The 21968-nt window shown below is 44.8% G+C and overlaps 1 protein-coding gene across 2 annotated transcripts in view; it reads left to right on the plus strand.

Moving 5' to 3' along the window:
• The window catches only part of LOC124012935 (oxysterol-binding protein-related protein 3-like), a 47723-nt gene that overhangs the window by 11225 nt on the left and 14530 nt on the right, over positions 1–21968 (plus strand). For both annotated transcript variants that reach the window (XM_046327009.1, XM_046327010.1), the window contains exons 2-7: positions 18959–19075; positions 19178–19294; positions 20404–20457; positions 20760–20867; positions 21008–21184; positions 21380–21476. In XM_046327009.1, the coding sequence (XP_046182965.1) occupies positions 18992–19075; positions 19178–19294; positions 20404–20457; positions 20760–20867; positions 21008–21184; positions 21380–21476 (637 nt within the window). In that variant the 5' untranslated portion in view covers positions 18959–18991. The remainder of the gene's footprint in view (positions 1–18958; positions 19076–19177; positions 19295–20403; positions 20458–20759; positions 20868–21007; positions 21185–21379; positions 21477–21968) is intronic.

Consider the following 21968-nt stretch of genomic DNA (forward strand, 5'->3'; position numbering starts at 1 on the left):
AGTACATGGGACTTAATGTTTTACTTCTCATCTAGGTGAAGGCTCCCTCTCCTCCATGTTGTCAGTACATGGGACTTAATGTTTTACTTCTCATCTAGGTGAAGGCTCCCTCTCCTCCATGTTGTCAGTACATGGGACTTAATGTTTTACTTCTCATCTAGGTGAAGGCTCCCTCTCCTCCATGTTGTCAGTACATGGGACTTAATGTTTTACTTCTCATCTAGGTGAAGGCTCCCTCTCCTCCATGTTGTCAGTACATGGGACTTAATGTTTTACTTCTCATCTAGGTGAAGGCTCCCTCTCCTCCATGTTGTCAGTACATGGGACTTAATGTTTTACTTCTCATCTAGGTGAAGGCTCCCTCTCCTCCATGTTGTCAGTACATGGGACTTAATGTTTTACTTCTCATCTAGGTGAAGGCTCCCTCTCCTCCATGTTGTCAGTACATGGGACTTAATGTTTTACTTCTCATCTAGGTGAAGGCTCCCTCTCCTCCATGTTGTCAGTACATGGGACTTAATGTTTTACTTCTCATCTAGGTGAAGGCTCCCTCTCCTCCATGTTGTCAGTACATGGGACTTAATGTTTTACTTCTCATCTAGGTGAAGGCTCCCTCTCCTCCATGTTGTCAGTACATGGGACTTAATGTTTTACTTCTCATCTAGGTGAAGGCTCCCTCTCCTCCATGTTGTCAGTACATGGGACTTAATGTTTTACTTCTCATCTAGGTGAAGGCTCCCTCTCCTCCATGTTGTCAGTACATGGGACTTAATGTTTTACTTCTCATCTAGGTGAAGGCTCCCTCTCCTCCATGTTGTCAGTACATGGGACTTAATGTTTTACTTCTCATCTAGGTGAAGGCTCCCTCTCCTCCATGTTGTCAGTACATGGGACTTAATGTTTTACTTCTCATCTAGGTGAAGGCTCCCTCTCCTCCATGTTGTCAGTACATGGGACTTAATGTTTTACTTCTCATCTAGGTGAAGGCTCCCTCTCCTCCATGTTGTCAGTACATGGGACTTAATGTTTTACTTCTCATCTAGGTGAAGGCTCCCTCTCCTCCATGTTGTCAGTACATGGGACTTAATGTTTTACTTCTCATCTAGGTGAAGGCTCCCTCTCCTCCATGTTGTCAGTACATGGGACTTAATGTTTTACTTCTCATCTAGGTGAAGGCTCCCTCTCCTCCATGTTGTCAGTACATGGGACTTAATGTTTTACTTCTCATCTAGGTGAAGGCTCCCTCTCCTCCATGTTGTCAGTACATGGGACTTAATGTTTTACTTCTCATCTAGGTGAAGGCTCGTTGTAGTGATGTATGACGCTGTAGTCAGAGACACTTCTCTGTTAACACCACGTATGGTGTTTGTGAGCTCCTGCTTTGTACTGGCAGAGTAATCATTGTACAGTTTCTCCATCCAGGCCGTCGCGGTTATTCAACATGGCATTTTGTAGTCTGAGTTCTAGATATACCATCAGGGGCAGTGAAGCTGACATCCTCTGCGATTGACAATGTCTGCATATCAACTGCAATCATTTCTGTTATCAGCGCTGTGTTTTTCTCAGTCTGTCCTTTATCGCACTGCAGCAATGGGTTGGGACACCCTTTCAGATGGTAGAGCATTGCACCTGTACTGCCTCTAGCTCAATTCCACCTTGCAAAAGTTTGTATATATTTCACCACCACCTCACAACTTCTCAAAGTATTTCAGTACAGGTGTTCGCTGCTGTCGCTTCCCTGTCTCTCACTCTCTGCCATTTTTACAACTGTCAACAATGATGTGCGGAGAGCTTTCTATCCGTGACAAATAACTTTAAAGATTCATATCTTCTACGAACGTTACTGAATTGTTGCATTAGGTATTTGTTAATAAAAACAGTTTCCCTGGATGATAACTAGGACCTGTTAGTGGCAGAGTTGTGATAACTACACTGTGATTTTAATTCAGTAAAAATGTGGGGAAAAAATTGGGGATTTTTTTAAAAACATGAACAATCCCAATGTCGTTTAAACGTTCACATCCCTACTTTTTAACGTACTTAATAAAACATGTTTTGGAAGGAACTTTTTCACTTATATTGTAATTATAGGTCATATTTCATAGAAATCTGGAAACACTGGACAGTTACTTTAAGTCCAGCTACACTGAGAGAGAGAGAAAAAATCCCGTTTGTCAGTGACAGCCCGGTACTATAAATAGACCCATGTTTTATGCCCTCAGATTTTCCTTGAAGCCCAAACAAACGGAATACATCCCCTCCCATGCAGTCTGTCGTTTCCATGGCAACCCCGTATGGCGTGAGGGTTGGCTTCTGTATGTCTCAGCTTAGCCGATAGAGAGTAATTACAGTAGAGTGGTTATTCATTGAGTTTCATAACATGGCTTGGTCTAAATTCGGTCCCTCAAATGATGGCCCTGTCTCTAGGGTAGGTGTGTGAGAGAGCGAGATGTCTCCTGATCCTTTCTAACAGGCATAGCATATGTGTGGTGCATTGGAATGACAGCAGAATGACTGGTCAGGCTAGACTTCTCAGACAGGTAGCTATACACTTCCTAACTAGTGATTGGGGGGGGGGCAATTTATTATTTTGGGATATTTGGCTCAAACTATCTGCATTTGCTAGTGCTTCCAGTTTCTTTGTAAATGGTGAGCCAACGTGTTTTCTCGTGCTCTCTCGTCTCTGAAGCTGACATAGTGAGCAATATGTTTGGAACGTCAAATCACAGTATTGAATCCCAATACATGTCGTATCTGCTCCTAAGTATTGTGATAATATTGTATCGTGAGGTCCCTGGCAATTCCCAGCCCTATTCCTGACCCAGACTCAACAGCCTTGGTTTCTCTAATGACTGCCTCGTCTGGTTCACTAACTACTTCTTAGAGTTCAGTGTGTCAAATCGGAGGGCCTGTTGTCCGGACCTCTGGCAGTCTCTATGGGTGTGCCACAGGGTTCAAATCTCAGGCCGACTCTCTTCTCTGTATACATCAATGATGTCGCTCTTGCTTGGGGTGATTCTTTGATCCAGCTCTATGCAGACGACACCATTCTGTATACTTCTGGCCCTTCTTTGGATACTGTTTTAACAAACCTCCAAACGAGCTTCAATGCCATACAACACTCCTTCTGTGGCCTCCAACAGCTCTTAAATGCTAGTAAAACGAAATGCATGCTTTTCAAACGATTGCTGCCCGCGCCTGCCCGCATCACTACTCTTGACGGTTCTGACTTAGAATATGTGGACAACTATAAATACCTAGGTGCCTGGCTAGACTGTAAACTCTCCTTGCAGACTCACATTAAGCATCTCCAATCCAAAGTTAAATCTAGAATCGGCTTCCTATTTCACAACAAAGCCTCCTTCACTCATGCTGCTAAACATACCCTCATAAAACTGACTATCCTACCATTCCTTGACTTCGGCGATGTCATTTACAAAATAGCCTCCAACACTCTACTCAGCAAACTGGATGCAGTCTATCACAGTGCATCCGTTTTGTCACCAAAGCACCGTATACTACCCACCACTGCGACCTGTATGCTTTCGTTGGCTGGTCCTCGCTACATATTCATCACCAAACCCACTGACTCAAGGTCATCTATAAGTCTGCTAGGTAAAGCTCCGCCTTAGTTCAGCTCACTGGTCACCATAGCAACACCCACCCGTAGCACACGTTCCAGCAGGTATATTTCACTGGTCATTCCCAAACACCTCGTTTGGCCTCCTCTCCTTCCAGTTCTCTGCTGCTAATGACTGGAACGAATTGCAAAAATCACTGAAGTTGGAGACATATCTCCCTCTCTAACTTTAAGCGTCAGCTGTCAGAGTAGCTTACCGATCGCTGCAGCTGTACACAGCCCGTCTGTAAATAGCCCATCCAACCAACTACCTACCTCATCCCCATATTTGTTTTTGTTTTTCTGCTCTTTGGCACACCAGTATTTCTACTTGAACATCCTCATCTGCACATATATCACTCCAGTGTAAATTGCTAAATTGTAATTACTTTCCTACTATTGGCCTATTTAAAGCCTTACCTCCTTACTTCATTTGCAAACACAGTATACAGATTTTTCTATTGTGTTCTTGACTGTACGTTTGTTTATGTGTAACTCTGTGTTGTTTGTGTCGCACTGCTTTGCTTTATCTTGGCCAGGTCACAGTTGTAAATGAGAACTTGTTCTCAACTGACTTACCTGGTTAAATAAAGGTAAAATAAAAATCAGGGTCAACAACCACACCCGTCAGCCCTTAGAATTAGAATGAATGGATATATAGCTGTACTATTCTAATTTTGAACCAGGGCTCTTTGGCAGATCAAAGCTGTTTGGATCTGTTGGTGGCAGGGCTACAGATGATGTCAAGGAAATATGCCGATAGGAGGAAGAGTTACAGATGGTCCGCTTTGCTTCTGTAATACAGAGATTGTGGGGCTCTTTGACTCATCTTTTTTTCACTAATTTGTATTTTGACCAATCAGATCAGCTCTGAAAAAGGTCTGATGTGAAAATATCCGATGTGATTGGTCCAAAGACCAATTAGTGGAAAAAATATCAGAACTGGGCTGCCTGTGTAAACGCAGCCATTCTCTCCATCATTAACAGAGGTGGTTGCGCTTTTATTTTAGTCTAATGCATCTATTGAAGAGCATAATCTACATCATCTACCCATCCAAGTTTCTAGCTAGCGAGGACCCATCCAAGGTTCTAGCTAGGGAGGATCCATCCAAGGTTCTAGCTAGAGAGGATCCATCCAAGGTTCTAGCTAGAGAGGATCCATCCAAGGATCTAGCTAGAGAGGACCCATGCAAGGTTTTAGCTAGAGAGGACCCATGCAAGGTTCTAGCTAGAGAGGACCCATGCAAGGTTCTAGCTAGAGAGGACCCATGCAAGGTTCTAGCTAGAGAGGACCCGTGCAAGGTTCTAGCTAGAGAGGACCCGTGCAAGGTTCTAGCTAGAGAGGACCCGTGCAAGGTTCTAGCTAGAGAGGACCCGTGCAAGGTTCTAGCTAGAGAGGACCCGTTCAAGGTTCTAGCTAGGGAGGATCCATCCAAGGATCTAGCTAGAGAGGACCCGTGCAAGGTTCTAGCTAGAGAGGACCCGTGCAAGGTTCTAGCTAGAGAGGACCCGTGCAAGGTTCTAGCTAGAGAGGACCCGTGCAAGGTTCTAGCTAGAGAGGACCCGTGCAAGGTTCTAGCTAGAGAGGACCCGTGCAAGGTTCTAGCTAGAGAGGACCCGTGCAAGGTTCTAGCTAGAGAGGACCCATCCAAAGTTCTAGCTAGAGAGGACCCATCCAAGGTTCTACTCTGGAAACCCTGGCTGCTGTCATAGTAAGAGTTTATTGGGTGTTTTTTATAATGAGAGTTTTTCTTATGCATTAAACATTGGGGCAGAGGTTTTCACTTTTCCCTACCACTTCCTTATCTGAAATCTCAGAAAGATGATTGACCTGAACATGTTGTAAAACACTGTAATAACTCTACCTCCCAGAGGCGATAAAGGTCATTGCGTTGGCTTAGTACATGTTCTCTTGGAATTTGGTAGAACATTTTAACTTTACTGCTAGCATCTGATGGGGGAAGGCAGCTGCCTCTGTGGAGGACTGTTATGGAGGACTGCTATCCCAGGGGGCCGAGCGAGCAGTAGCCAATTTGCTACTGGAGAGAGTTGGTCACTAATCCTACATCAGTGCCAAGGGCAGCACTAATATCTATACCTTGTCACATCAGGTAGATTCTCAAAGCGTTCCAGAATCCAAGACATTGGATGTATGGAACTGACACGTCTACACTACAACGCTTGACTGGTTTGCTCTGTTCATTCTATTTCTATCTGAACACTCCCTTCCCCATCTTAATCAGGGAGATTGCTGTGTAAATGGAAATGTTCTTGTATGGCTCTGAGCTACCTGGCTGACTGGTTTTGCATAGCAGGGATGCCTTTGCCCTGTCAACTCTGTGACGTGTCAGAAGTAACACTATGGGGATTTATGAAGCTTTTTGCAATTGTATTTTTTTTTAAAAATCACTTATTTATATAGATGTATATCCTCAGTGTTTCTCGTGACAGTACGGTAGCTTTGACCCTGTCATAACTTCAACCAGGTCATTTTACAAGGTGTAATGGCTTTAATCATTGACTTGGTTACATAAGACACAAGGCCACCCTAGAAGTTCCAGTGCCGAACCAGACACGCCTTAAGGAGTGTACAGTACTTAGCAAACAGCGGAGGTAAATAAGTTGTTATTTTCTGTTGTCAAGGTTCTGTAGAGCACAATGAAGACTGCGCTCTGGAATCTAGGTCCACCTGTTACTATTAGTGACCTTTTGTGTTGAGGTATTCAACCCAGTTCTACTGCAATTAACTAGCCTGGAAATCCATACTGTTTCACTTCATTTTCTTTTCGCATTCAGTTCACTAATAAGAGTGGAGTGGTATTGGTGTGGTAAATGATGTGGTACAGTGTTTTGGTGTTCCTCTTCCTCCCAATCTCCCCCTCACTCTGTCTGACTGTGTTTATTCAGTATCTATGGAACCTGTTGGAGGGTAACAATGCTGCTGGATACACTTCAGTGAACTTGGAGAAGGGTTTCACTTTCTTCTGTGTAAGAGGTGTGTACACTGACACAGCGTTTTAATGGGAAGTGTTGTGATAGTGTTTCTGTTCAGCAGGCATAAAGCAGTTTCAAAGTATTCTGCCATAGTAAAGGGTATCCATGCAGTGTAAGAATCTATTCTGATATTTCTAATCTCAGTGGTTACCTCGCGAATGGCACCCTAATCTATCTAGAGAGAAATTGCATGATTGTGTGCTCGATTTTATACACCTGTCAGCAACGGCTGTGGCTGAAATAGCCAAATCCACTAATATGAAGGGATGTCCACAGACCTTTGTGCATGTATAGTGTGTATATCTAGTGCACAACTCAAAACTAGTGCGCTAAATAGTAATTAGGGTACCATTTGGGACATAGGGTGTTGGCGGTATTATAGTGTTTGGTCTTGGACGGGGAACATTCCTACTGTTGCGTCATGTCCTAAGCATTGCTCTGACTCTTGAGAGAGGCCTAGGGGCCTGCTGTTTTTCAACTCTCTCTCCACCGCACCTGCTGTCCCTAACTCCTGAATGCTCGGCTTTCAAAAGCCAGCTGACATTTACTCCTGAGGTGCTGACCTGTTGCACCCTCTATAACCACTGTGATTATTGCTATTTTACCCTGCTGGTCATCTATGAACATTTGAACATCTTGGCCATGTTCTGTTATAATCTCCACCCGGCACAGCCAGAAGAGGACTGACCACCCCTCATAGCCTGGTTCCTCTCTAGGTTTCTTCCTAGGTTCTGGCCTTTCTAGGGAGTTTTCCTCACCACCGTGATTCTACATCTGAATTGCTTGCTGTTTGGGGTTTTAGGCTGGGTTTCTGTATAGCAATTCGTAACATCGGCTGATGTTAAAAGGGCTTTATAACTACATTTGATTGATTGATAGGGGATCCAGACAGTACACACGGACACACACAGAACACTCTATAGAGCTTTTGGAGGAACTGGACAGCATGTTGGAGAAATCCTGCTGCATACATAGACACAAATGCATTCATTCACACATGCATCTACCCCATAGGCACACAAACAGAACATTCCATAGTATTCACTCTATAGCAGTGGTCCCCTACTCCGGTCCTCCAGTAACCTCAACAGTACGTATTTGTTGGGTGCCCCAGACGAGAACACCTGATTCTACTTGGGGCTGACCCCAAGTAGTCGACTGGTCGATTGTTTGATCGATAGACTGAGTAGTTGAGCAGTAACATATGTGGCTCAGTTGGTAGAGCATGGCACTTGCAACCCCGGGGTTGTGGGTTCGATTCCTACAGGGGACCAGTACAAAAATAAGTATGAAAATGTATGAACTCGCTATTGTACGTCGCTCTGGATATGAGTTCTGCTAAATTATTATTTTATTTTTTTTATATACAGTGCCTACGGAAAGTATTCAGACACCTTGACTTTTCCACATTTTGTTACGTTACAGCCTTATTCTAAAAAGGATTAAATTGTTTTTTTCCTCTCATCAATCTACACACAATACCCCACAATGACAAGGCAAAAACCGTAAAAAAAAAAATTGTTGCTAATTTATTTAAACATTTAAAAACTATTACATTTACATAATTATTCAGACCCTTGACTCAATACTCTGTAGAAGCACCATTGGCAGAAATTACAGCCTCAAGTCTTCTTGGCAATGACGCTACAAGCTTGCCACACCTGTATTAGGAGATTCTCCCATTCTTCTCTGCAGATCCTGTCAAGCTGTGTCATGTTGGATGGGGAGCGTCGCTGCGTAGCTATTTTCAGATTCATGTCAGGACTCAAGGACATTGAAACTTGTCCTGAAGCCACTCCTGCGTTGTCTTGGATGTGTGCTTGTCCTGTGAGCACTCTGGAGCAGGTTGTCTTCAAGGATCTCTGTACTTTGCTCCGTTCATCTTTGCCTCGATCCTGACTAGTCTCCCAATCCCTGCCTCTGAAAAACATCCCCACAGCAGGATGCTGCCACCACCATGCTTCACCGTCGGGATGGTGGCAGATTTCCTCCAGACATGTCGCTTGGCATTCAGGCCAAGGAGTTCAATCTTGGTTTCATCAGACCAGAGAATCTTGTTTCTCATGGTCTAAGAGTTCTTTAGGTGCCTTTTGGCAAACTCCAAGCGGGCTGAGGAGTGTCTTCCATCTGGCCACTCTACCATAAAGGCCTGATTGTTGGAGTGCTGCTGAGATGGTTGCCCTTCTGGAAGGTTCTCCCATCTCCACAGAGGAACTCAGTCACTCTGTTAGAGCTCCAATCGGGTGCTTGGTCAGCTCCCTGACCAAGGTCCTTCTACCCCAATTGCTCAGTTTAGTCGGGCGGACAGCTTTAGGAAGAGTCTTTGAAATCACAAACTTCCATTTAAAGATGGAGGTCACTGTGTTCTTGGGGAAAATCAATGCTGCAGATAGGTTTTGGTATCCTTCCCCACATCTGTGCCTCGACACAATGCTGTCTCGGAGCTCTACGGTCAATTCCTTTGACTTCATGGCTTGGTTTTTGCTGTGACATGCACTGTCAACTGAGGGACCTTCTATAGACAGGCATGTGGACCTTATATAGACAGGCATGTGCCTTCGCATATCATGTCCAATCAATTGAATTAACCACAGGTGGTATCCAATCAAGTTGTAGCATCATCTCGAGGATGATCAATGGAAACACGATGCACTTGAGCTCAATTTCGAGTCGCATAGCAAAGGGTCTGAATACTTATGTAAATGAGGTATTTTTGTTTTTAATAAATTAGCTAGCATTTCTACAAACCTGTTTTTTGCTTTGTCATCAAACAAGTGTTGAACACTGTACACTCAGTGTGTCATGGAAAGAGCAGGGGTTCCTTATGTTTTGTACACCGTGTGTGTGTGTGTATTTATGTATTGATTGTGTGTGTGTGTGTGTGTGTGTGTGTGTGTGTGTGTGTGTGTGTATATATCACACACATGCTCAAAGTTGTTGGTACCCTTACAGCTCTTTGAAATAATGTTTCATTCCTTCTGAAAAGTGGTGAAATTAAAAGATATTTTATCATGTATACTTGCATGCCTTTGGTATGTCATAGAATAAAGAATCTGTCAAAAATGGCCTGGACACATTTGTTGGTACCCCTTAGAAAATATAATGAATAATTGGATTATAGTGATATTTCAAAGAAATGTGTTTATTTTAATTAGTATCACACGTCTCCAATCTTGTAAGAAGTCATTCAGCCTATTTAAATGGAGTAAAGTAGTCACTGTGCTGTTTGGTATCATTGTGGTCACCACACTGAACATGGACCAGAGTAAAGTAGTCACTGTGCTGTTTGGTATCATTGTGTTGCACCACACTGAACATGGACCAGAGTAAAGTAGTCACTGTGCTGTTTGGTATCATTGTGGTCACCACACTGAACATGGACCAGAGTAAAGTAGTCACTGTGCTGTTTGGTATCATTGTGTTGCACCACACTGAACATGGACCAGAGTAAAGTAGTCACTGTGCTGTTTGGTATCATTGTGTTGCACCACACTGAACATGGACCAGAGTAAAGTAGTCACTGAGCTGTTTGGTATCATTGTGGTCACCACACTGAACATGGACCAGAGTAAAGTAGTCACTGTGCTGTTTGGTATCATTGTGTTGCACCACACTGAACATGGACCAGAGTAAAGTAGTCACTGAGCTGTTTGGTATCATTGTGTTGCACCACACTGAACATGGACCAGAGTAAAGTATTCACTGTGCTGTTTGGTATCATTGTGGTCACCACACTGAACATGGACCAGAGTAAAGTAGTCACTGAGCTGTTTGGTATCATTGTGGTCACCACACTGAACATGGACCAGAGTAAAGTAGTCACTGTGCTGTTTGGTATCATTGTGTTGCACCACACTGAACATGGACCAGAGTAAAGTAGTCACTGTGCTGTTTGGTATCATTGTGGTCACCACACTGAACATGGACCAGAGTAAAGTAGTCACTGTGCTGTTTGGTATCATTGTGTTGCACCACACTGAACATGGACCAGAGTAAAGTAGTCACTGAGCTGTTTGGTATCATTGTGGTCACCACACTGAACATGGACCAGAGTAAAGTAGTCACTGAGCTGTTTGGTATCATTGTGGTCACCACACTGAACATGGACCAGAGTAAAGTAGTCACTGTGCTGTTTGGTATCATTGTCACTGTGCTGTTTGGTATCATTGTGTTGCACCACACTGAACATGGACCAGAGTAAAGTAGTCACTGTGCTGTTTGGTATCATTGTGTTGCACCACACTGAACATGGACCAGAGTAAAGTAGTCACTGTGCTGTTTGGTATCATTGTGGTCACCACACTGAACATGGACCAGAGTAAAGTAGTCACTGTGCTGTTTGGTATCATTGTGGTCACCACACTGAACATGGACCAGAGTAAAGTAGTCACTGTGCTGTTTGGTATCATTGTGGTCACCACACTGAACATGGACCAGAGTAAAGTAGTCACTGTGCTGTTTGGTATCATTGTGGTCACCACACTGAACATGGACCAGAGTAAAGTAGTCACTGTGCTGTTTGGTATCATTGTGGTCACCACACTGAACATGGACCAGAGTAAAGTAGTCACTGTGCTGTTTGGTATCATTGTGGTCACCACACTGAACATGGACCAGAGTAAAGTAGTCACTGTGCTGTTTGGTATCATTGTGTTGCACCACACTGAACATGGACCAGAGTAAAGTAGTCACTGTGCTGTTTGGTATCATTGTGGTCACCACACTGAACATGGACCAGAGTAAAGTAGTCACTGTGCTGTTTGGTATCATTGTGGTCACCACACTGAACATGGACCAGAGTAAAGTAGTCACTGTGCTGTTTGGTATCATTGTGTTGCACCACACTGAACATGGACCAGAGTAAAGTAGTCACTGTGCTGTTTGGTATCATTGTGTTGCACCACACTGAACATGGACCAGAGTAAAGTAGTCACTGTGCTGTTTGGTATCATTGTGGTCACCACACTGAACATGGACCAGAGTAAAGTAGTCACTGTGCTGTTTGGTATCATTGTGTTGCACCACACTGAACATGGACCAGAGTAAAGTAGTCACTGTGCTGTTTGGTATCATTGTGTTTGCACCACACTGAACATGGACCAGAGTAAAGTAGTCACTGTGCTGTTTGGTATCATTGTGTTGCACCACACTGAACATGGACCAGAGTAAAGTAGTCACTGTGCTGTTTGGTATCATTGTGGTCACCACACTGAACATGGACCAGAGTAAAGTAGTCACTGTGCTGTTTGGTATCATTGTGGTCACCACACTGAACATGGACCAGAGTAAAGTAGTCACTGTGCTGTTTGGTATCATTGTGTTGCACCACACTGAACATGGACCAGAGTAAAGTAGTCACTGTGCTGTTTGGTATCATTGTGTTGCACCACACTGAACATGGACCAGAGTAAAGTAGTCACTGTGCTGTTTGGTATCATTGTGTTGCACCACACTGAACATGGACCAGAGTAAAGTAGTCACTGTGCTGTTTGGTATCATTGTGTTGCACCACACTGAACATGGACCAGAGTAAAGTAGTCACTGTGCTGTTTGGTATCATTGTGGTCACCACACTGAACATGGACCAGAGTAAAGTAGTCACTGTGCTGTTTGGTATCATTGTGTTGCACCACACTGAACATGGACCAGAGTAAAGTAGTCACTGTGCTGTTTGGTATCATTGTGTTGCACCACACTGAACATGGACCAGAGTAAAGTAGTCACTGTGCTGTTTGGTATCATTGTGTTCACCACACTGAACATGGACCAGAGTAAAGTAGTCACTGTGCTGTTTGGTATCATTGTGTTGCACCACACTGAACATGGACCAGAGTAAAGTAGTCACTGTGCTGTTTGGTATCATTGTGTTGCACCACACTGAACATGGACCAGAGTAAAGTAGTCACTGTGCTGTTTGGTATCATTGTGTTGCACCACACTGAACATGGACCAGAGTAAAGTAGTCACTGTGCTGTTTGGTATCATTGTGTTGCACCACACTGAACATGGACCAGAGTAAAGTAGTCACTGTGCTGTTTGGTATCATTGTGGTCACCACACTGAACATGGACCAGAGTAAAGTAGTCACATTGTGCTGTTTGGTATCATTGTGTTGCACCACACTGAACATGGACCAGAGTAAAGTAGTCACTGTGCTGTTTGGTATCATTGTGTTGCACCACACTGAACATGGACCAGAGTAAAGTAGTCACTGTGCTGTTTGGTATCATTGTGTTGCACCACACTGAACATGGACCAGAGTAAAGTAGTCACTGTGCTGTTTGGTATCATTGTGTTGCACCACACTGAACATGGACCAGAGTAAAGTAGTCACTGTGCTGTTTGGTATCATTGTGTTGCACCACACTGAACATGGACCAGAGTAAAGTAGTCACTGTGCTGTTTGGTATCATTGTGTTGCACCACACTGAACATGGACCAGAGTAAAGTAGTCACTGTGCTGTTTGGTATCATTGTGTTGCACCACACTGAACATGGACCAGAGTAAAGTAGTCACTGTGCTGTTTGGTATCATTGTGTTGCACCACACTGAACATGGACCACTGTGCTGTTTGGTATCATTGTGTTGCAAACTGAACATGGACCAGTCACTGTGCTGTTTGGTATCATTGTGTTGCACCACACTGAACATGGACCAGAGTAAAGTAGTCACTGTGCTGTTTGGTATCATTGTGTTGCACCACACTGAACATGGACCAGAGTAAAGTAGTCACTGTGCTGTTTGGTATCATTGTGTTGCACCACACTGAACATGGACCAGAGTAAAGTAGTCACTGTGCTGTTTGGTATCATTGTGTTGCACCACACTGAACATGGACCAGAGTAAAGTAGTCACTGTGCTGTTTGGTATCATTGTGTTGCACCACACTGAACATGGACCAGAGTAAAGTAGTCACTGTGCTGTTTGGTATCATTGTGTTGCACCACACTGAACATGGACCAGAGTAAAGTAGTCACTGTGCTGTTTGGTATCATTGTGTTGCACCACACTGAACATGGACCAGAGTAAAGTAGTCACTGTGCTGTTTGGTATCATTGTGTTGCACCACACTGAACATGGACCAGAGTAAAGTAGTCACTGTGCTGTTTGGTATCATTGTGTTGCACCACACTGAACATGGACAGAGTAAAGTAGTCACTGTGCTGTTTGGTATCATTGTGTTGCACCACACTGAACATGGACCAGAGTAAAGTAGTCACTGTGCTGTTTGGTATCATTGTGTTGCACCACACTGAACATGGACCAGAGTAAAGTAGTCACTGTGCTGTTTGGTATCATTGTGTTGCACCACACTGAACATGGACCAGAGTAAAGTAGTCACTGTGCTGTTTGGTATCATTGTGGTCACCACACTGAACATGGACCAGAGTAAAGTAGTCACTGTGCTGTTTGGTATCATTGTGTTGCACCACACTGAACATGGACCAGAGTAAAGTAGTCACTGTGCTGTTTGGTATCATTGTGTTGCACCACACTGAACATGGACCAGAGTAAAGTAGTCACTGTGCTGTTTGGTATCATTGTGTTGCACCACACTGAACATGGACCAGAGTAAAGTAGTCACTGTGCTGTTTGGTATCATTGTGTTGCACCACACTGAACATGGACCAGAGTAAAGTAGTCACTGTGCTGTTTGGTATCATTGTGTTGCACCACACTGAACATGGACCAGAGTAAAGTAGTCACTGTGCTGTTTGGTATCATTGTGTTGCACCACACTGAACATGGACCAGAGTAAAGTAGTCACTGTGCTGTTTGGTATCATTGTGTTGCACCACACTGAACATGGACCAGAGTAAAGTAGTCACTGTGCTGTTTGGTATCATTGTGTTGCACCACACTGAACATGGACCAGAGTAAAGTAGTCACTGTGCTGTTTGGTATCATTGTGTTGCACCACACTGAACATGGACCAGAGTAAAGTAGTCACTGTGCTGTTTGGTATCATTGTGTTGCACCACACTGAACATGGACCAGAGTAAAGTAGTCACTGTGCTGTTTGGTATCATTGTGTTTGGTATCATTGTGTTGCACCACACTGAACATGGACCAGAGTAAAGTAGTCACTGTGCTGTTTGGTATCATTGTGGTCACCACACTGAACATGGACCAGAGTAAAGTAGTCACTGTGCTGTTTGGTATCATTGTGTTGCACCACACTGAACATGGACCAGAGTAAAGTAGTCACTGTGCTGTTTGGTATCATTGTGTTGCACCACACTGAACATGGACCAGAGTAAAGTAGTCACTGTGCTGTTTGGTATCATTGTGTTGCACCACACTGAACATGGACCAGAGTAAAGTAGTCACTGTGCTGTTTGGTATCATTGTGTTGCACCACACTGAACATGGACCAGAGTAAAGTAGTCACTGTGCTGTTTGGTATCATTGTGTTGCACCACACTGAACATGGACCAGAGTAAAGTAGTCACTGTGCTGTTTGGTATCATTGTGTTGCACCACACTGAACATGGACCAGAGTAAAGTAGTCACTGTGCTGTTTGGTATCATTGTGTTGCACCACACTGAACATGGACCAGAGTAAAGTAGTCACTGTGCTGTTTGGTATCATTGTGGTCACCACACTGAACATGGACCAGAGTAAAGTAGTCACTGTGCTGTTTGGTATCATTGTGTTGCACCACACTGAACATGGACCAGAGTAAAGTAGTCACTGTGCTGTTTGGTATCATTGTGTCACCACACTGAACATGGACCAGAGTAAAGTAGTCACTGTGCTGTTTGGTATCATTGTGTTGCACCACACTGAACATGGACCAGAGTAAAGTAGTCACTGTGCTGTTTGGTATCATTGTGTTGCACCACACTGAACATGGACCAGAGTAAAGTAGTCACTGTGCTGTTTGGTATCATTGTGGTCACCACACTGAACATGGACCAGAGTAAAGTAGTCACTGTGCTGTTTGGTATCATTGTGTTGCACCACACTGAACATGGACCAGAGTAAAGTAGTCACTGTGCTGTTTGGTATCATTGTGTTGCACCACACTGAACATGGACCAGAGTAAAGTAGTCACTGTGCTGTTTGGTATCATTGTGTTGCACCACACTGAACATGGACCAGAGTAAAGTAGTCACTGCTGTTTGGTATCATTGTGTTGCACCACACTATCATTGTGTTTGCACCACCACTGAACATGGACCAGAGTAAAGTAGTCACTGTGCTGTTTGGTATCATTGTGTTCACCACACTGAACATGGACCAGAGTAAAGTAGTCACTGCTGTTTGGTATCATTGTGGTCACACCACACTGAGAAAGCAAAGGAGAGATTTGTCTGAGGAGATCAGAAATATAATAATAAACAAGCATGGTAAAGGTAAAGGCTACAAGGCCACCTACAAGCAGCTTGATGCTCCTGTGACAACAGTTGCAAATATTATTATGAAGTTAAGGTCCGTGGAACTGTAGCCAGCCTCCGGGGGGCGCGGCCGCAAGAGGAAAATCAACCCCAGATTGAACAGAAGGAGAGTGCGAATGGTAGAGAAAGAACCAAGGATAACTGCCAAAGAGATACAAGCTGAACGTACGTCAGTTTCCGATCGCACCATCCGTTGCTTTTTGAGCGAAAGTGGGTTCCATGGAAGATGACCCAGGAGGACTTTACTTTTGAAAGAAAAACATAAAAAAGGCCAGACTGGAATTTGCTAAAATGCATATTGACAAGTCACAATCCTTCTGGGAGAATGTCCTTTGGACGGATAAGTCAAAACTGGAGCTTTTTGGCAAGTCACATCAGCTCTACATTTACAGATGAAAAAATGAAGCTTTCAAAGAAAAGAACAACATACCTACAGTGAAACATGGAGGAGGCTCGGTTCTGTTCTGGGGCTGCTTCGCTGTGCCTTGGATCTGTGCAGGGAACAATAATCTCAAGACCATCAAGGCATTCTGGAGTGAAATGTACTGCCCAGTGTCAGAAAGCTCTGTCTCAGTCGCAGGTCATGGGTCCTCCAACAGGATAATGAAAGCTCTGTCTCAGTCGCAGGTCATGGGTCCTCCAACAGGATAATGAAAGCTCTGTCTCAGTCGCAGGTCATGGGTCCTCCAACAGGATAATGTGTCAGAAAGCTCTGTCTCAGTCGCAGGTCATGGGTCCTCCAACAGGATAATGTGTCAGAAAGCTCTGTCTCAGTCGCAGGTCATGGGTCCTCCAACAGGATAATGAAAGCTCTGTCTCAGTCACAGGTCATGGGTCCTCCAACAGGATAATGAAAGCTCTGTCTCAGTCGCAGGTCATGGGTCCTCCAACAGGATAATGAAAGCTCTGTCTCAGTCGCAGGTCATGGGTCCTCCAACAGGATAATGAAAGCTCTGTCTCAGTCGCAGGTCATGGGTCCTCCAACAGGATAATGAAAGCTCTGTCTCAGTCGCAGGTCATGGGTCCTCCAACAGGATAATGAAAGCTCTGTCTCAGTCGCAGGTCATGGGTCCTCCAACAGGATAATGAAAGCTCTGTCTCAGTCGCAGGTCATGGGTCCTCCAACAGGATAATGAAAGCTCTGTCTCAGTCGCAGGTCATGGGTCCTCCAACAGGATAATGTGTCAGAAAGCTCTGTCTCAGTCGCAGGTCATGGGTCCTCCAACAGGATAATGAAAGCTCTGTCTCAGTCACAGGTCATGGGTCCTCCAACAGGATAATGAAAGCTCTGTCTCAGTCGCAGGTCATGGGTCCTCCAACAGGATAATGAAAGCTCTGTCTCAGTCGCAGGTCATGGGTCCTCCAACAGGATAATGAAAGCTCTGTCTCAGTCGCAGGTCATGGGTCCTCCAACAGGATAATGAAAGCTCTGTCTCAGTCGCAGGTCATGGGTCCTCCAACAGGATAATGAAAGCTCTGTCTCAGTCGCAGGTCATGGGTCCTCCAACAGGATAATGAAAGCTCTGTCTCAACAGGATAATGAAAGCTCTGTCTCAGGTCATGGGTCCTCCAACAGGATAATGAAAGCTCTGTCTCAGTCGCAGGTCATGGGTCCTCCAACAGGATAATGAAAGCTCTGTCTCAGTCGCAGGTCATGGGTCCTCCAACAGGATAATGTGTCAGAAAGCTCTGTCTCAGTCGCAGGTCATGGGTCCTCCAACAGGATAATGAAAGCTCTGTCTCAGTCGCAGGTCATGGGTCCTCCAACAGGATAATGAAAGCTCTGTCTCAGTCGCAGGTCATGGGTCCTCCAACAGGATAATGAAAGCTCTGTCTCAGTCGCAGGTCATGGGTCCTCCAACAGGATAATGACCCAAAACACAGCTACAAGCGCCAAAGAATGGATAATAATGAAATATTGGACTATTCTGAAGTGGCCTTCTATGAGTCCTGATCTGAATCCTATCGAACACCTATGGAAAGAGCTGAAACTTGCAGTCTGGAGAAGGCACCAATCAACCCTGAGACAGCTGGAGCAGTTTGCTCCAGAGAGGGCCAAACTACCTGTTAACAGGTGCAGAAGTCTCATTTGAAGGCTATAGAAAACGTTTGATTGCAGTGATTGCCTCTAAAGGTGGTTTAACAAAATATTTTGTTTCAGCAAGGAGCAACAAAAGTCTGAAAACGTTGCAGAGTTCATGTGTAACTGCGGAAACGCACTCAAACGCACGAATGCCCGGCCGTCTTGTCTTCAGTCAGCTGTTCGTTATTTTCTTTTCATGACTGTCTTCATCCACAATCATCAGTTACACGATTTATACTGTCATTGTGCCAGCCCTAGTATCACAGAATGTGGAGATTTGATTCACATCCGATTGTGTATGCTTCTAGCAACTACCAAGCAGCAGAATTCCATGTCTCTCCCAGTGTTGGCGTGTGTGGCTACCGGCTAGCTTAGTCCTCTGCTGTGATTTGAAGGACTTGGCTGGGACTGATTGTATAACCCAGTATTGATGACTCATTGGTTGTGGACTCATTTTGTTGCTGGTCAGCACAGCACAGCAGTAATGACTGACTGTACTTGGGGTCATGTGGGTTTTACAGTGCTGCTGCCACTGGCTCACTGGCATTTCCCCATACACAAGGTGTATGCTGCAGGAAGTGTGTGTGTGTACTGTGTCAGAGTTCATGCCAACATAAAGAACACATGATGATCTCATGCCTAACCTACAGTAAAAGCACTCATAGTTTTATTAGGGCGTAGAATAGTTTGTCTGTTCTCTGAAGTCACACCTATTGTTATGTTCAGCTGCTTCACTAAAGCAACACAACAGTGGTATGCAGATTTAATTTCTCTCAGCTCACCTGTGTGTCTCCAAACATGCAGAAAATTAAATAACTGAATGTTGTCTTTCTCACTGCTTCCTGTTTCTCTCTCTCAGTGGTAGTCATGGTGACAGTCTCTTGATGTCGGAATGCTAAGTAACAGGAAGATGACATCAGTGTCCCCTACCCACAGTGACGGCAGCGCCAGCTCGTCCAGACATGACAACCATCAGGTGTGTGCGTGTGTGTGTGTGTGTGTGTGTGTGTGTGTGTGTGTGTGTGTGTGTGTGTGTGTGTGTGTGCGTGTGCGTAACTCCATGAGTCTCTCTCTACAGGACAGCTGGGAGATCATCGAGGGCCTGAAGGGTAACCCTGGCAACATCCAGGAGCCAGAGAAACAGGAGGGCTTCCTGCTCAAGAGGAGGAAATGGCCCATGAAAGGATGGCAAAAGGTGGGTACTACCTGCCTTACCCCTGACCACCTTCTCACCCCTAATCTGTGAAGGGATGGCACAAGGTGGGTACTACCTGCCTTACCCCTGACCACCTTCTCACCCCTAATCTGTGAAGGGATGGCAAAAGATGGGTACTACCTGCCTTACCCCTGACCACATTCTCACCCCTAATCTGTGAAGGGATGGCACAAGGTGGGTACTACCTGCCTTACCCCTGACCACCTTCTCACCCCTAATCTGTGAAGGGATGGCACAAGGTGGGTACTACCTGCCTTACCCCTGACCACCTTCTCACCCCTAATCTGTGAAGGGATGGCACAAGGTTGGTACTACCTGCCTTATCCCTGACCACCTTCTCACCCCTAATCTGTGAAGGGATGGCAAAAGGTGGGTACTACCTGCCTTACCCCTGACCACCTTCTCACCCCTAATCTGTGAAGGGATGGCAAAAGGTGGGTACTACCTGCCTTACCCCTGACCACCTTCTCACCCCTAATCTGTGAAGGGATGGCACAAGGTGGGTACTACCTGCTTTACCCCTGACCACCTTCTCACCCCTAATCTGTGAAGGGATGGCACAAGGTGGGTACTACCTGCCTTACCCCTGACCACCTTCTCACCCCTAATCTGTGAAGGGATGGCACAAGGTGGGTACTACCTGCTTTAACTCCTTACTTCTCACTGCAGGTGAATCTCAAGTGTCTTTCCTTGAATCCTCCAAATGCATTGGAGGAGAAAATCAGAGGTTATTTTCAGATCTTCTCCTCTTACGGACGTGAGGAATCAAGGAAAGACTCTTGATACACCCTGCCCCTCCTTTAACTCCGCAATTACCTGAAGGGCTGGCACATGGAGATGGGGTGGAAATGTGAGAAGTGTGCTACCCGACACATACCTGGTGTTTATCTAAAGCTCTGATAAGACACTTGTTAAGCTGGATGTGACATTTGAATGGCGTGTTTGAATGGATACTATGTTATTCATGTAAAAAGCTTTTATCCATAGCAGTAAGTTGTGAAGATATTTCCTTGGCACAAAGCAGATAAAGTTTGAAATGTGACAGAAGGGCGGCTGAAACAGTTGCTATTTGGTCTCTTGTTATACAGAGATACTTCTTGCTGGAGAAAGGCATTCTGAAGTACTCAAAGCGTGGAGCTGATGTAAGTACCTATTCAAAGGTATTTCAGGCAGATGCAACACACACGCACAGAATTGATTTAATGTACAATATGTCATTGATGAAGGAGAAACCATTTGCTCATTTAGTCAAACACACACACACACACACACACACACACACACACACACACACACACACACACACACACACACACACACACACACACACACACACACACACACACACACACACACACACACACACACACACACACACACACACACACACACACACACACACACACACACACACACTGACCTTTGCTTTTGTTTCCTGCTGAAGAAGGGCAAGCTGCATGGCTGCATTGATGTGGGGCTGTCTGTCATGTCAATCAAGAAGAAAACCAAGGCCATAGATCTGGACACCAACGACAACATTTATCACCTCAAGGTGACTCTTTCTGTTTCTCTCTCGTTTATCTAGTTTTATCTTGTTTCTCTCTCGTTTTATCATTTCTCTCCCGTTTATCTTGTTTCTCTCATTTGATCTTTTCTCTCTCCTATTTGAATGACAATCTCTCTGTTCTATAGGTGAAGTCTGACAAGTCTCAGGAATTGAAGTCACAGCAGCTGTTTGATGATTGGGTGTCGAAGCTGCGACATCACCGCGTCTTCCGTCAAAACGAGATTGCGATGTACCCCCACGAGAGGCTTCTGTTCCACCCCTCCTCACACCTCTCTCCCAACCCCACTGACTCCATGCGACAGGTACAGTACTCCCCAGACACTGATCCATAATCATTTTTCTGTGCCTAAAAGCAACGTCTTCCTGCAGCTTCTTAACTGACCAATCATAATATTGTACTGTATAGTGTAGGCTTCTGTCTATGCACATTCCATCTCCTTGTCTTTCCCTCTCTCCACTCTCCTCTCTCTCTATCCTTCCCCCACTTCATCTCTTAGCGCCACTCCAGTCTAGCTAAGCAGGCATCAGTTGTCCAGCAGGCTAAGGTCAGTGCCTGGCTCCACTCCTCCGAAGACATGGACAAGTGCTGCAGAGGTATGGAGGTGAAACCTCTCGCCTGTCTGTCCCATACATTTTCTGGATCCCACCTTACTTGTTGGCTGTGTCCCAACTGGCCCCCTATACCATACACAGTGCGCTACTTTTGACCAGAGCCCATAGTGCACTATATAGGGAATAGGTTTGCCATTTGGGACACAGCCTTAAGGTGTCAGTATGCTTCAGTCCAGCTGCCGGCTAGCCCAAGTCGGCTAGGAGACCCGAACTAGACCTGAAGACATTCGCTTGAAACATTTGAAAAAAGCAGCAAAGGTACTGTTTGTCCATTTTGAAACGCCGTAGTCAGTATACACTTTCCTAAAATATTCTAAGTGAATGAATCTAAGATAACTCTAGAAATCTGTCATTGATTTTGACGTTTTTGCTGAGGAGATCTTAGTCGCGCAATTTTACATCTAACTAAGATGTTTGGTGGAAGAAAAAGTTTCATGAAAACTAGTAATCTCTTGTTGATTGACAAATACTTTA

Source organism: Oncorhynchus gorbuscha, linkage group LG24, assembly GCF_021184085.1.
Source record: "Oncorhynchus gorbuscha isolate QuinsamMale2020 ecotype Even-year linkage group LG24, OgorEven_v1.0, whole genome shotgun sequence".
In the NCBI taxonomy this organism is placed as follows: Eukaryota; Metazoa; Chordata; class Actinopteri; order Salmoniformes; family Salmonidae; genus Oncorhynchus; species Oncorhynchus gorbuscha.